At 39.8% G+C, this 16,489-nt stretch overlaps 1 protein-coding gene across 1 annotated transcript in view; it reads right to left on the bottom strand.

Moving 5' to 3' along the window:
- The window catches only part of COL14A1 (collagen type XIV alpha 1 chain), a 243,649-nt gene that overhangs the window by 137,556 nt on the left and 89,604 nt on the right, over positions 1 to 16,489 (bottom strand). Inside the window, exons 15-19 of the mRNA XM_003256159.3 lie at positions 12,018 to 12,144; positions 10,474 to 10,613; positions 9,886 to 10,018; positions 8,490 to 8,549; positions 6,401 to 6,552 (exon numbers count right to left, since the gene is read on the bottom strand). Of these exons, the coding sequence (XP_003256207.1) occupies positions 6,401 to 6,552; positions 8,490 to 8,549; positions 9,886 to 10,018; positions 10,474 to 10,613; positions 12,018 to 12,144 (612 nt within the window). The remainder of the gene's footprint in view (positions 1 to 6,400; positions 6,553 to 8,489; positions 8,550 to 9,885; positions 10,019 to 10,473; positions 10,614 to 12,017; positions 12,145 to 16,489) is intronic.

The following is a 16,489-nucleotide window of genomic DNA, read 5'->3' as shown; positions in this document are numbered from 1 at the left end:
TCATACAGGAGAGCTCCAGCTGGCATCTGGCAGGTGCCCCTCTGGGATGAAGCTTCCAGAGGAACGAGCAGGCAGCAATCTTTGCTGTTCTGCAGCCTCCACTGGTGATACCCAGGCACACAGGGTCTGGAATGGCTGTCCAGCAAACTCCAACAGACCTGCAGCAGAGGGGCCTGTTAGAAGGAAAACTAAAAAACAGGAAGCAATAGCATCAACATCAACAAAAAGGACGACCACTCAGATCCCATCCAAAGGTCACCAACATCAAAGACCAAACGTAGACAAATCCAGAAAGATGAGAAAAAAACCAACACAAAAAGGCTGAAAGTTTCAAAAACCAGAATGCCCCTTCTCCTCCAAAGGATCACAACTCCTCGCCAGTAAGGGAACAAAACTGGATGGAGAATGAGTTTAATGAATTGACAGAAGTAGGCTTCAGAAGGTAAGCAATAACAAGCTCCTCTGAGCTAAAGGAGCATGTTCTAACCCAATGCAAGGAAGCTAAGAACCTTGATAAAAGATTACCGGAACTGCTAACTAGAATAATCAGTATAGAGAAGAATATAAATGACCCGAGGGAGCTGAAAAACACAGCATAAGAACTTCGTGAAGCATACACAGGGATCAATAGCCAAATTGATCAAGTGAAAGAAAGGATATCAGAGATTGAAGATCAACTTAATGAAATAAAGCATGAAGACAAGATTAGAGAAAAAATAATGAAAAGGAATGAACAAAGCCTCCAAGAAATATGGGACAATGTGAGGAGACCAAATCTGTGTTTCATTGGTATACCTGAAAGTGACAGGGAGAATGGAACCAAGTTGGAAAACATACTTCAGGATATTATCCAGGAGAACTTCCCCAATCTAACAAGACAGGCCAACATTCAAGTTCAGGAAATACAGACAACATCACAAAGATACTCCTCGAGAAGAGCAACCCCAATCATAGATTCACCAAGGTTGAAATGAAGGAAAAAATGTTAAGGGCAGCCAGAGAGAAAGGTTGGGATACCCACAAAGGGAAGCCCATCAGTCTAACAGTGGATGTCTCGGCAGAAACTCTACAAGCCAGAAGAGAATGGGGGCCAACATTCAACATTCTTAAAGAAAATAATTTTCAACCCAGAATTTCATATCTAGCCAAACTAAGCTTCATAAGTGAAGGAGAAATAAAATCCTTTACAGATAAGCAAATGCTGAGGGATTTTGTCACCCCCAGGCCTGCCTTACAAGAGCTCCTGAAGGAAGTTCTAAATATGGAAAGTAAAAACCAGTACCAGCCACTGCAAAAACATACCAAATTGTAAAGACCATTGACGCTATGAAGAAACTGCATCAACTAACGGGCTAAATAACCAGCTAGCATCATAATGATGGGATCAAATTCACACATAACAATATTAACCTTAAATGTAAATGGGCTAAATGACCCAATTAAAAGACACAGACTGGCAAATTGGATAAAAGTCAAGACCCATTGGTGTGCTGTATTCAGGAGACCCATCTCACGTGCAAAGACACACATAGACTCAAAATAAAGGGATGGAGGAATATTTACCAAGCAAAAAAAAAAAAGCAGGGGTTGCAATCCTAGTCTCTGATAAAACAGACTTTAAACCAAGAAAGATCAAAAAAGACAAAGAAGGGCATTACATAATGGTAAAGGGATCAATGCAACAAGAAAAGCTAACTATCCTAAATATATATGCACCCAACACAGGAGCACCCAGATTCATAAAGGAAGTTCTTAGAAACCTACAAAGAGACTTACACTCCCACACAATAGTAGTGGGAGACTTTAACACCCCACTGTTAATATTAGACAGATAAATGAGACAGAAAATTACCAAGGATATCCAGGACTTGAACTCAGCTCTGGACCAAGAGGACCTAATAGACATCTACAGAACTCCCCACTCCAAATCAACAGAATATACATTCTTCCTAGTACCACATCGCACTTATTCTAAAATTCACCACATAATTGGAAGTAAAACACTCCTCAGCAAATGCAAAAGAATGCAAATCATAACAAACAGTCTCTCAGGCCACGGAGCAATCAAATTAGAACTCAGGATTAAGAAACTCACTCAAAACTGCACAACTACATGGAAACTGAACAACCTGCTCCTAAATGACTACTGGGTACATAACAAAATCAAGGCAGAAATAAATACGTTCTTTGGAACCAATGAGAACAAAGACACAATGTACCAGAATCTCTGGAACACAGCTAAAGCAGTGTTTAGAGGGAAACTTACAGCACTAAATGCCCACAGGAGAAAGCTGGAAAGATCTAAAATCGACATCCTAACATCACAGTTTAAAGAACTAGAGAAGCAAGAGCAAACAAATTCAAAAGCTAGCAGAAGACAAGAAATAACTAAGATCAGAGCAGAACTGAAGGAGACAGAGATATGAAAAGCCCTTCAAAAAATCAGTGAATCCAGGAGCTGGTTTTTTGAAAAGATTAAAAAAATAAATAGACCACTAGCCAGACTAATAAAGAAGAAGAGAGAGAAGAATCAAGTAGACACAATAAAAAATGGTAAAGGGGGCAGGGGTGGTGCATGCCTGTAATCCCAGCACTTTGGGAGGCCAAGGCAGGCAGATCACAGGGTCAGGAGTTTGAGACCAGCCTGGCCAACATGGTGAAACCCCATCTCTACTAAAAGAAACAAAAATTAGCCGGGCATGGTTGGAGGTGCCTGTAGTCCCAGCAGCTCGGAAGGCTGAGGCAGGAGAATTGCTGGAACCCAGGAGGAGGAGGTTGCAGTGAGCCAAGATTGCACCACTACTCTCCCAGCCTGGGCAACAGAGTGAGACTCATCAAAAAAAAAAAAATGATAAAGGGGATAGCACCACTGATCCCACAGAAATACAACCTACCATCAGAGAATACTATAAACACCACTATGCAAACAAACTAGAAAATCTAGAAGAAATGGATAAATTCCTGGACACATACACCCTCCCAAGACTAAACCAGGAAGAAGTTGAATTCCTGAATAGACCAATAACAAGTTCTGAAATTGAGGCAGTAATTAACAGCCTACCAACCAAAAAAAAAGCCCAGGACCAGATGGATTCACAGCCAATTTCTGACAAAGGTAAAAAGAGGAGCTGGTATCATTCCTTCTAAAACTATTCGAAGCAATAGAAAAAGAGGGACTCCTCCTTAACTCTTTTTATGAGGTCAGCATCATGCTGACACCAAAACCTGGCAGAGACACAACAAAAAAAGAAAATTTCAGGCCAATATCCCGGATGAACATTGATGCGAAAATCCTCAATAAAATACTGGCAAACCGAATTCAGCAGCTTTAGAAAGCTTATCCACCACGATCAAGGCGGCTTCATCCCTGGGATGCAAGGCTGGTTCAACACTCACAAATCAATAAATATAATCCATCACATAAACAGAATCAATGACAAAAACCACATGATCATCTCAATAGATGCAGAAAAGGCCTTCAATAAAATTCAACACCGCTTCATGCTAAAAACTCTCAATAAACTAGGTATTGATGGAATGTATCTCAAAATAAAAAGAGCTATTTATGACAAACCCACAGTCAATATCATACTGAATGGGCAAAAGCTGGAAGCATTCCCTTTGAAAATCGGCACAAGACAAGGATGCCCTATCTCACCACTCCTATTCAACATAGTATTCGAGTTTCTGGCCAGGGCAATCAGGCAAGAGAAAGTGATAACGGGTATTCAAATAGGAAGACAGAAAGTCAAGTTGTCTCTGTTTGCAGAAGACATGATTGCATATTTAGAAAACCCCATCATCTCAGCCCCAAATCTCCCTAAGCTGATAAGCAACTTCAGCAAAGTCTCAGGATACAAAATCAATTGCAAAAATCACAAGGATTCCCATACACCAGTAATAGACAGAGAACCAAATCATGAGCGAACTCCTATTCACAATTGCGACAAAGAGAATAAAATACCTAGGAATCCAACTTATAAGGGATGTGAAGGACCTCTTCAAGGAGAACTACAAACCACTGCTCAAGGAAATAAGAGAGGACACAAACAAATGGAAAAACATTTCATGCTCATGGATAGGTAGAATCAATATCATAAAAATGGCCATATTGCCCAAAGTAATTTATAGATTCAATGTTATTCCCATTAAGCTACCATTGACTTTTTTCACAGAATTAGAAAAAACTACTTTAAATTTCACATGGAACCAAAAAAGAGTCCATATAGCCAAGACAGGATTAAGCAAAAAGAACAAAGCTGGAGGCATTATACTACCTGACTTAAAACTATAGTACAAGGCCACAGTAACCAAAACAGCTTGGCATTGGTACCAAAGCAGATATGTAAACCAATGGAACAGAACAGAGGCCTCAGAAATAACACCACACATCTGCAACCATCTATCTTTGACAAACCTGGAAAAAAAGCAATGGGGAGAGGATTCCCTATTTAATAAATGGTGTTGGGAAACCTGGCTAGCCATAGGCAGAAAACTGAAACTGGACCCCTTTCTTACACCTTATACAAAAATGAACCTTATACAAAAAAAGGAACAGGCAACCAAACACCGCACATTTCAAAAATGAAAAGATAGATTAAAAATTTAAACATAAGACCTAAACCCATAAAAATCCTGGAAAAAACCTAGGCAATACCATTCAGGACATAGGCATGGGCAAAGACTTCATGACTAAAACACCAAAAGCAATTGCAACAAAAGCCAAAATAGACAAATGGGATCTAATTAAACTAAAGAGCTTCTGCACAGCTAAAGAAACTATCATCCGAATGAACAGGCAACCTGCAGAATGGGAGAAAATTTTTGCAATCTATTCATCTGACAAACGGCTAATATCCAGAATCTACAAGGAACTTAAACAAATTTACAAGAAAAAAACAAATAACCCCATCAAAAAGTGGGAGAAGGATATTAACAGACACTTTTCAAAAGAATACATTTATGCAGCCAACAAACATATGAAAAAAAAAAGCTTATCATCATTGGTCATTAGAAAAACTCAAATCAAAACCACAATGAGATATCATCTCATGCCAGTTAGAATGGCAATCATTAAAAAGTCAGGAAACAACAGATGCTAGAGAGGATGTGGAGAAATAGGAACACTTTTACACTGTTGGTGAGACTGTAAATTAGCTCAACCATTGTGGAAGACAGTGTTGCAATTCCTCAAAGATCTAGAACTAGAAATACCATTTGACTCAACAATCCCATTACTGGGTATATACCCCAAAGCATTATAAATCAGTATACTATAACAATGCATCCACACATGTTTATTGCAGCACTGTTCACAATAGCGAAGACTTGGAACCAGCCCAAATGCCCATCAGTGATAGACTGGATAAAGAAAATGTGGCACATAAACACCATGGAATACTATGCAGCCATAATAAAGGATGAGTTCATGTCCTTTGCAGGGACATGGATGAAGCTGGAAACCATCATTCTCAGCAAACTAACACAGGAACAGGCAACCAAACATCACATGTTCTCACTCGTAAGTGGGAGTTGAACAATGAGAACACATGGACACAGGGAGGGGAACATCACACACTGGGTCCTGTTGGGGGTACGAGGCAAAGGGAGGGATAGCATTAGGAGAAATACTTAACATAGATGACGGGTTGATGGGTGCAGCCAACCACCATGGTCCACGTATACCTATGTAAAAAACCTGCATGTTCTGCACATGTATCCCAGAACTTAAGTATAAAAAATAATAATAATAAATAAATTAGAAAAAAGTGTATCATTTAGAAAAAGGAAAGATAGATAAAACAACTCAAAGAAAACACAATGTATAAAAATCTAAATCCCTGAGGGGATACATCCATGTTAAGAATAATTAGAAATGACTATAAATCTGCTCAATATGAGTTGATGTCAATGAAAAATATAACTATTGGTTAATGGATGGTATTTTATTAAGAATATTCTCACTATACCACATAGAAGACCTTTTCCGTGTCCTTTGCTTAAAAGTTTATCAGATTTCCAGGGGCAGAAGAAATTATTTTCTATATTAAACTTTTATACATGTCTATACATACATATATACAAATACAAGTACATATGGCCTTTTATGACCCAACTTTGGTGCTCGAACAGGTGATCAAGGCAGCAGAAGAGAAGCGATATTTGAAACAATGTTCAGAGGTTATTAACTTGGAGCAAGTTGTACATGGAGCAAGTTTTTGATATATAAAGGTCACTAAGAAGCCAGCAGTGGAGACAGATTAACAGAGAACATTAGTTTCTGGAGATGGCAGAGCCACCGAGAAAAGAGCAGTAAAGTTTGCATTGCTCTCTGAAGACAGTCTTGTTAGCTGTGTTAGTAACATCTGCAGAGTTTCTAGTCAGTTGAATTTATACAGACCGTTCCTACGACTTCTTCCTCAGGGTCCCCTTGAGCTGTCATGTAGGTCACCCTAAACTGCTGCACATCGCTGTCAGAAATGTCCCATTTTACCCGCAGGCTAGAAGTGGTTTCATCACCTACAACTAGGTTTCTGATTCCTGTCTGGAAAACTGGAATAAACACAACCAAGAATTAAAAAACTTTTAACATATCATATTCCAAAATGAGCCACAGAGACTACCTGTGGGGTGACAGCAAGCATCATTTAATGTATCCCTGTAATATAGATGTATATGAGGCAAGAAGGGCTCAGCTGTGGTGCTTAATGGGGAGACATGATACCTACTGGCAGCAAATAAAAGAGAGATTAAGAGATACTTACAAGATGAGACCACGGCACCCTCAAAACTATCAGTTCTGTATATGCACCAGTAAAGAAAACTGGGAAGAAGCCCTGAGACTAGAAAAACAGCCCATGGAACCCAAAGGAAAGAGCGGTCATGAGAACCTCACACTAGTGCTCTGTGGACAAGTGGGCACAGTGGGCCAGACTTTGTCCACCTGTGTGTGCAATCCAGCATCCAACACACATCCCAATTACCTGCCCTCACCCCCATTTCTCTTTTAACACGTGTCATTCACAGCACAAATCTGCACTCAGGCTGCCTTTATCCATTTAGCCCACACAGACACGATCTTTTCTCTGATACTTCTCCAAACTCCTTTACCCGTGTTTCCTGGCACATTCATGTTAATCTCTCAAGGTGCCTGCTCCCTTATTTGTTGCATTTTTTTCTTTTCTCTTCTACCCTAACTTCATTTCCCTTTGTCTATCTCTTCTCATTCTCCTTTCTCTTCATTCATCTATTAATTCATTTAGAAAATATTCATTGAACTTTTTCTGTGTGTCAGACTGTTAGGGCTTTGGTTTTTATATAGTTATTAATTCAACAAAAATAGTAAAAGTGTCACAGAGGAGGAGGGGGTTGACATTTACCTGGCAACATTGCAGGAGGGCTACCAGGCAATGGGAATGGGAGGGAACTTCTCACATTTAGGGAAAGGAGTTTGGGATGGTAAGAGAAAAACGGGGGAAGCATAGGAAATATGGTTGAGGCCAGGAAGGGAAGCAGGACCCAACTAGGAAGGATCTTGGATGCTATGAAAAAGACTTTAGAGCACAAAGAAGGCTTGATAAGGATTAATTGAAAAATGAATGAATCAACAAATGGGTAATGGAGAGCTATTGAAGTGTCTTAGAGAAGTAAATAAATGATATTATCAAACTTGTGTTTTACCAAGTTGACTCTGACAGCTAGTTGGGAGGTGTATTACAGTGAAGGGGAAAGCTAAGCTGAGAGAGGAAACAACTAATATAGGAAAAACAATAGACCAGCCAAGTGTCAGTTACCCACAGAAATGCAAGGAAAACATGATAAGAATAGTTCTCAACAAGGCCAGGCATGGTGGTTCATGCCTGCAATTCCAGAACTTTGGGAGGCCGAGGATGAAGGAACATTTGAGCTCAGGAGTTAAAGACCAGCCTGAGTAATACGGCAAGACCTCATCTCTACTAAAATTCAAAACAATTAGCCAGGCATGGTGGTACATGCCTGTAGTCCCAGCTACTTGGAGGGCTGAGGCTGGAGGATCGCATGAGCCCAGGAAGTCAAGGCTGTGGTGAGCCTTGATCGTGGCGCTGCACTCCAGCCTGGATGACAGAATGAAACTCTGTCTCTAAAAGAAAAAAAGAGAAAAGAAGAGGAATTCTCAACAGAGAGCAACAGAAGTCACTGAGATAAAGAGGAGGGCAAAGACCCCTGGGGACGCAGCTACGTTAACATCCCAGGTAAGGTGCATGAGCATCCAAGACAAAGATGAAAGAGGTAGAGTGATGTATCAGTGAGATCAGTTGAGTAGGAGATCCATGGGCATTTGGTGGCAAGGAAGGTGGTGAGAGGCTCTGAGAGGCGTCTGAACCAGTGTGCCAGAAAAGGAAGGGAGGGTCATCTCTTTTCCTAGTTAATAATAAATAAAACCAGGATAACATAACATCTGTTTAAAGAAAATTTTTAAAGTGGTTAAGCAGGCTACTATTTGACCTTACCTGAAGTCACGGGTGTGGTAGGCACTATGGTTGTAGCTGGTTCTGTCCAAAAACTGTCAACTAAAAGCAATATATTACTTAAAAATGCTGCAAAAATAACTGTCCATTTTTATATAGCATGTTGTAGCTTTCAAAGAACATTTCACCTCCCACAACAAACATGACTATGGTTAGAAAACCAAAGAAGTGAATTGTAAGTAAGGCAGACATACCTGTGCCACAGATAAGAAAACTGAAACCCAAAGAATGTTAAAGTTTCTCATCACAGATACCAGGCTTCATATAAACATTTGGAATACATCTACATAATTGTGAAACCACCCAATTACTTTGAAATAGGGGCATAGCCATGGTAATTAAGGGAAATTAGACAGTGCTGTAGACCAAGTTGTGAAAAGGCTGCCAAACAGGACCACCACGGAGCGCAATGTGCTTGGACAAGCAGTGCATCTTCTATTTCTTACAGCCACCGTGGGCATATAGCAGAATGAAGTACAGATGTGCTGCTCTTCCCAGATCCCCTTTTTAGGGTCAACACACCAATCCACTTGGTGCTGGAACACTGCCTGCCAACAGTTCACAGCTCTGGGAACTGTCTCGCCTGAGTTCATGGCCTCTGTCAGGGAATGGCTCACCTCCAGCGACTGGGGATGCAAGGGCATGAAGTCTCAGCCCCTTTGCCTCAATTTGAGACAACTCAGAAGGGTCGTCCCGGCACTAGACCTCCATTATAATAAGATTAGCTGAGGGTTCAGTTTCAACTTCTTCCCATGCCCCGTTGTGCTGTCCTCAGGTTTTTACATAAGCATCTCCCAACTGCACTCTTCAATAAACTTTCTGGCTGCAATTTTCTGTCTAGAATCTGGTTCCAGGGAACCCAAGCTAAGGCAATTTAATATGTGGTCAATACCTCATATTTTAAAAATGAAGAGATGAATGAATCAGCGAGTAAATTTTGTACAAGATTCTTGGAACCAATATCAACTTGGAAAATTCCAGAAACTCTCTGACATGTTGGCCCTAGGTTTGTTTGGCAATCTATTCATTTGTAAATTATTTTATCCATTCTTGCATACATCCATTCATCTATCCATCCATCCATTTGATGGGTATTTACTCTACAGTTAACATGTGCCAAGTACTGTGCTAAGTCCTGGAAAATATAATGGTGAGCAACACAGATATGGTCCCTGCCTTCATGTTGATCATCGTCTAGGAAGCTAAGATGCTTCACATACTGGTTTCATTGAAGGTGAAGATATATGAAGAATTCTGGGGGACAAAGAGAAATTGAAGCTTCCAGAGCCAAGGATAAAGCAGATGGGGAAGGAAATTGATGGGGTAAAGAGGGATTGTGGGAGCAGCTGAAATGCATTGTGGCCAGACCAAGACTTACGTGTGGTCCCGACAGCAGTCACCACCTCACTCTCGCTTCCATCATCAAGCACGGCCAATAGTGAAACTTCATACTCCGTACCGGGCTCCAGGCCTTCAATAACATGTGAGTCCTGCTCTTCTTTCAGGACAACCTGAAATATATTTTGGTGCTTAGTAACTATGCTTATTTGAAAAAAAAAAGAAAAGAAAAAGTGTTATTCTGAGCATAAGCAAGAAACAACCAATCATAAAGAACTCCAAGGCTGTTGAAGTCCATTTTAAGGTCAAGCCAGAGACTTTATTCCTTTCAATCCCCTCAGCAAATAAATTATTAATATTGCAAAAGTGACATTTTAAAGTTGTATTAAATGTCATTTATTAAAGTCAAAGAATCAGAAAATATATAAATACATAACTAAAGTTCTGGCAACAATATGTCCTAATATTAGGAAAATCATATGATTTGACATTTCTAAAACTCCAAGCCATGTAAAATACGAATTACTTCTGGGATTCCTAATATATTTTAAAGTGAAGACCAACTCCAGCAGCAGTAGGTATTCACTAATGCTCCATATTAATTTTCAGTCTGTTTCAGACAACTCACCTCCTCAGTCTTCCCCCCATAGACTGGAATCCACATCAATTTGTGTAGCCCTTCATCAGCTGAGAGGGGATGCCAGGTCACCCTAAAACTGTCTGTCGTCACCTCATCAATTTCTAAGTATTGCTGGGCTGGAACTTCCTCTGTAAACCAAGGAAGGAGATTTTGTTAGGGAAATGAGAAGGCAAGAAAGCCAAAACCCAAGTATCTCCCAGGGGTGGAGAAGACTCTTTGAGGAATCTTTTGCTTTAGGAAAGCACAGGGAAGAAGGAAAACCAGGGCGCATCAGTCCAGGGTGGCCTTCCATTTCTATTTCCAGCATTCGCCAATATCATAAATTAGGGAAACCATGGAAATAACAGATCTTAAAACTTTTCCAGTAATTTCCAAAACTCTTTTCTATTTGGCTGTTTTCATTAACTATAAAAAACAAAAGTGCCATATTCATTTTTTAAAAAATATTATTTTCCAAGTATCTTGAGGAAATTAACAAAATAGGGGCCTAAGAAAGCTTCCTTTTTAGTTCTATTTGCTTTAGTGGCTAAATCGTTCCCTGGTATTAATCCTGGAAAAGAACCTTCAGTCTTTTAACTTGTACATATGGTGGTCATCAGAAATGAAATAGAATTTATCAGGCCTTCCACTGTTTCAGAGATTACACACTTCTGGGATGTACAACAGAAAGTATAACACCCAACTGCACCCAAAATATATTGTCAAAGAATTGATTTTTATTATTTGAAGTCAGAGTTTAAAAAAAAAAAAAAAAACATAAAAACCCAACTTTTCGATAGGACACCATGAGAATCCCAACTAGAATTAGGCTTCTGGAGATTTGGTTAAATTACTGAATTTTTCCACAAACATTTCTCAATCCAGCTTCTTTTTCATCTGTCTCCAAATTACCTTCTCATCCCCTCAGTAAAGACTACATTTGTTTCCAAGTGCAATCCATGGTAAGTTCAGAAAGCAAATAATAGAATTGTTGCCACCAAGAGACAAAAAGTGGCTACAGGGTACATATAGAAAATAAAAATAATGTATTCGTGTCTTCTATTTAATTTTAGTGTTTAAAATATTACTTATTATTATACGAAGATTTCAGGCTCCGGGAAAATCATCGGCTGATATATTGAGCTAAATAGTATGAGACTGTCATTTTTGTAGGTCAAAAACTGTTGGGTATCAGCAATTTTGAGAATTCAACTTAATACACACAGTCATTTGAATGGAAGAAGGATGTAGAAGTTTTACACTAAGGAATGAAAGTAAAAGGTATAAGATTAGGAAGAGAAAAACATACATTTTTTAAAAAACAGAGCTTTTGAATTTAGGTGGTCTTTTCTCTCTCTTCCTTGCTTTGATAAAAAATAATTAGCCAGTACACATATTAGTCAAATGATTGTTTATTTTTTAATAACATAAAAGAAATAAAAATTAAAATTTAATCTCTTCAAAATCACAAATAAAGAAGGTGCTCCAGGTTCTGGTTTCTATATATTAATAGCTACTCTCAAAACTTTTCAAACCATAATGAGGCTGCTTACCGGTGGTAAAAATTCCAGTCAGAGGCTCTGACTGTCCTTCATCATAGATGGAGAAAATAGCAATAGTATACTCTGTGAGAGGTGTCAAGCCCTTCAGAGGGAAGGTAGTAATAGGATCGACTTCAACCTGTCAAAGAAATAAGTCATAATAACAGCTCTATCTAATGCTCTCTAAGAATCATTTTATTATTGTCTGTAGCTCGCTTAGCTGACAGCAAAGCTATAAACACTGCAAAACAAATTATTGAATTATAAAACCAGTTTATGTATGAACATTTCTGATCTTATACCCTTTGATTACCCATCAGTTAATTCTCAGGACAACTTTGCAATCAATATTCTTTCCATTCATTCCAGACACAAAGTGCAGACAACTTTAGAGGCAGACATAAATACAGATAATGTTTCCAGTTAGATCTGCTAGTAGCAGCCAGTTTTTTGCTTCACTGCCTGGGCTCTCCTGGCCCCATAGCTAAGTAATACATGATAGCTCCTATAAGAGTTGTACAGGTGAGCAATGATGCTGGGAAAGAATCATGGAACATTAATACTAAAGAAAATAGTAAATATTTGAAACATTCCTCTATCTTCCACAGAAAGACATATTTGGTGAAAGTATTTTTCAACTTCTTTGGGGCATATAAAAGATGAAATCCCAAGGAATGGACATCAAGAGTGTAAGAAAAATTAAGGACTAGAAAAGAGAACTTGACAACAAAAAACATACATTGAAAAAAGAAACCATAAAGTAAGAGGAGATGGGTGGGTCAGGCACAGTGGCTCACGCCTGTAAGTAATCCCAGCACTTTGGGAGGCCGAGGCAGGTGGATCACTTGAGGTTGGGAGTTCAAGACCAGCCTGGCCAACATGGCGAAACCCCATCTCTACTAAAAATACAAAAATTAGCTGGGTGTGATGGTGCACACCTGTAATCTTAGCTACTCGGGAGGCCGAGGCAGGAGAATCGCTTGAACCAGGGTGGCAGATGTTGCAGTGAGCTGAGATCATGCCACTGCACTCCAGCCTGGGTGACAGAGTGCAACTCCATCTCAAAAAAAAAAAAGGAGATGAGGGAAGGGTCTAGAAGGCACCCTCAAGGCAAGAGAAAGAACAGATGCAGCTTTGTCACTGAGGGGTTGGGCATGGGGCTGCAGCGCTGCATAGTACAGGGTGCATATTGTAGACCACGTATATGGGGCCCACACCTAGGCATTTCACATATATTCTCTGTTAATCCTCACAAGGACTTATAATAATGCATAATGAGGTGCCCCAACTGTGGTGATACTCTGGAAAATTTAAGAAATGACCATATTTACCTGAGAGCAACCTCTGTCAAAAATAAGCTCTGCTTAAAATGTTCTCAAGAGACATTTGAGCAGAGCAATAAGATCCCTTTTTTTGTTGTTGTTTTTTGGAGACAGGTTCTTGCTCTTGTCACCCAGGTTGGAGTGCAGTGGCGCGATCTTGGCTCACTGCAATCTCCGCCTCCAGGTTTCAAGCTATTCTCTTGCCTCATCCTCTCATGTAGCTGGGATTACAGGCATGCGCCACCAGGTCCGGCTAATTTTTGTATTTTTAGTAGAGATGGGGTTTCACCATGTTGGCCAGGCTGGTCTCAAACTCCTGGCCTCTAGTGATCCACCCACCTTGGCCTCCCAAAGTGCTGGGATTACAAGCGTGAGCCACTGCACCCAGCCAAGATCTCTTATTTATGATACTATCAGTGACTAATCCTGATGCTACCTGAGGTTCAGGGGAAGGTCACTAAGCTCAACACTGTATGTGTTTGCTCATGGCAAGGTAACCTTTAGCAAAATATAAAATGTCACCTCTCTACTTAAACCTTCATTGGCTATCTATTGCACTCCAAATCAAAACCAAGCACCCTGAGATACCTCTTGGCCTTCATAATCCGGGGCAGCACCTTTTCTTTCTGCCATACTCCAGTGGCCTGTTGGGTTCCAGCCACACTGGCCTCCTTTCAGGTCCTTGCCTTTCCCACCTCAGGGCCTTAGCACATGCAGTTCACTCTGTCTGTGACCCTATTCCCCAGCTCTTGTCAAAATTAGGCCTTCTTCCTCTATCATGACTATGCTTAACTATCACCTCCTCAGAGGAGGTTTCTCTTTCCACCTATGTTTCCACCTATAAGTAGGGTTATTCTCTGACACTGGCCTTGTTGTTTCCTCCTTGGCACCAATGGCAACCTGAAATTACTTTATTTACCTACATGTTTATTGTCTATCTCCTGCATAGAGTTTAAGCTCCTTGAGGGCAAGACCTTGTTTAGTTTCTTCACCACTGTATGTTGAATTATATTTTTTTGAGTGAATAGAATAAATAAATTAAAATGAAGTTGAAGGCACCAAAAAAACTGTTTCTTAAAAGAGGTGAGAAAGGTCTTCTCTAATCTAAGGGCCAGTCCAGAAGCCAAATACACCTCTAAAGAATCTACACCTCTGTAGGTCAAAAAAGAGTGCCAACCCTGGAAAAAAAGAGCTGTCACTGTACTGTACCATTGTGCTGTACTGAGCCACTCTTCTGGAGAGGGCCAGAGAATCCCAGCCTTTTCAGACACTCTAGTTGAGGGGTCACACATGGATATGAAGTCATCCTAGAAGTTCTGGTCCAGTCAGACTCCCAGATGAATGCATGATTCACCCCAGCTGACACCACATGGCAAAGCCCAGCTGTCCCTGCTGAGTTCTGCCCAAGCTGCATGCTCCTAGGCTGTATCGTAAGCTGTAGTGTTGATTACACCGCAACGGTTAATTGAAAATATGGATTATCTTCTTCTAAATCAGGGATTGATAACATTATAGGTCATTTTCAGCACTTACTATTTGCTGCAGCCTGCAAACTGTCTGCATGCTTTATATGCATTCACTTATTTAATCCTTATCACAATCCTGTAGGGGAGCTAATTATTACTCCCAATTTGAAAATGGAAAAATGTGATTCCAAAAATTAAGGAACTTGCCCAAGGGGAAAACAGCTAGTACACAGCACTTAAACACAGGTGTTTCAGGCTCTAAATCCTATGCTCTTAAACACTATTTAAAGTATGGCTTCATTATTTAAGCTCACAGAAAATACAAACCCATGTTAAAAAAATGTGAGTTCAAGACATATTTCCCTAACCTCCAGTTACATATTGCTTTCTGTTGTTTTGAATTGTCTTGGCTGAGATTTATTGAGCACTTACAAAGAGTCAGGGACTTGATACATATTGTCTTATTTAGAGTCTCTCCCACCCACCTTCACCCACCAAACCCTAGGTGCTTTTACAACTATTTTCCAAAGGAAAACCTGAGGCCCAAACAGCTTGACTAACTTGCCCTGAGCCATAAAATTATTAACTGGAATGTCTAGTTAGGCCTTGACCTTGTTTCTAAGTTTCAAATCGGTGACAAATAGGACTTTTGCAAAGATATCAAACATACACAAAAGCAGTTAAAATCTTGGTACTAGATTCTTAGGTACACCAAAGGGGAAAAGGGACTAAAAGGAGAAACGTGTGTGTGTGTGTGTGTGTGTGTGTGTGTGTGTGTGTGTGTGTGTGTGTATCTGTTAAAAAGGATCTTGTTTATTAAATATTTGATGCTGAATAGACTATATCTTATATAATTTCAGCATTGATTATTTTATTTCATCAAATGAAGACCTTTAGGTATCATTTATTTATATTAGTTAAAATATCATGTTTTAAGCAATTAGTCCCAGAACTGATTTTGCTGGTAGTATTTTAAGATGTAGAAGAAAAATTTGAGGAAATAATAACAAATAACCATGATCTCATTGTTATGTAACTATTTCTGAGAATTATCCTCAATCAGTCTAGCTAAAAGTTTAACTTCAGCCTAATTTTGGAAGGGATGTAGAAAAGGGCCCTGATGAGGAACAAGGGATTTGGGCCCCACTCCAGGCTCTACTGCTGAGTCACGGCTATTAGGAACTGACCTCTCAAAATCCAAAAACTGTGGCCTTTGCATTTATAAAACTCAAATGGCAGCACTTAATTCTCCATCATGTTTGTGTACTTCCAAAATCCTTTCACAGTAAATGCTACCTGAGATGACTTCTGTCCATAGTTTGACAAGTCATGTTGTCAGCATTTGGTTCTGTAAGGATTACATGAGATATTCTCTTTACAGCACTCAGAATAGTGAGTGCCTGGCTCATGGGACGCACTCAACAAATGTTAGGCACCATTATAATCATCGCCATCATTATCATCACTGTCATCATCATCATCATCATCATCATCGCCATAATCATCACCATTATCATCATTGTCATCATCATCATCACCACCATCATCATCACCATCATTATCATAATCATCATCATCAACAGCAGCAGCAGCAGCAGCATAGACATTTGTTGAAATACTTGTTTCATTTTTCTTCCTGGTCTCCAAAAAGCTGGGGAGAGGGGTAATGCAGAAAAGATGCAGAGGGAGGAAGAGG

Source organism: Nomascus leucogenys, chromosome 16 (genome assembly GCF_006542625.1).
Source record: "Nomascus leucogenys isolate Asia chromosome 16, Asia_NLE_v1, whole genome shotgun sequence".
Classification (NCBI taxonomy): domain Eukaryota; kingdom Metazoa; phylum Chordata; class Mammalia; order Primates; family Hylobatidae; genus Nomascus; species Nomascus leucogenys.
This window is presented reverse-complemented; position numbering and strand designations above follow the sequence as displayed.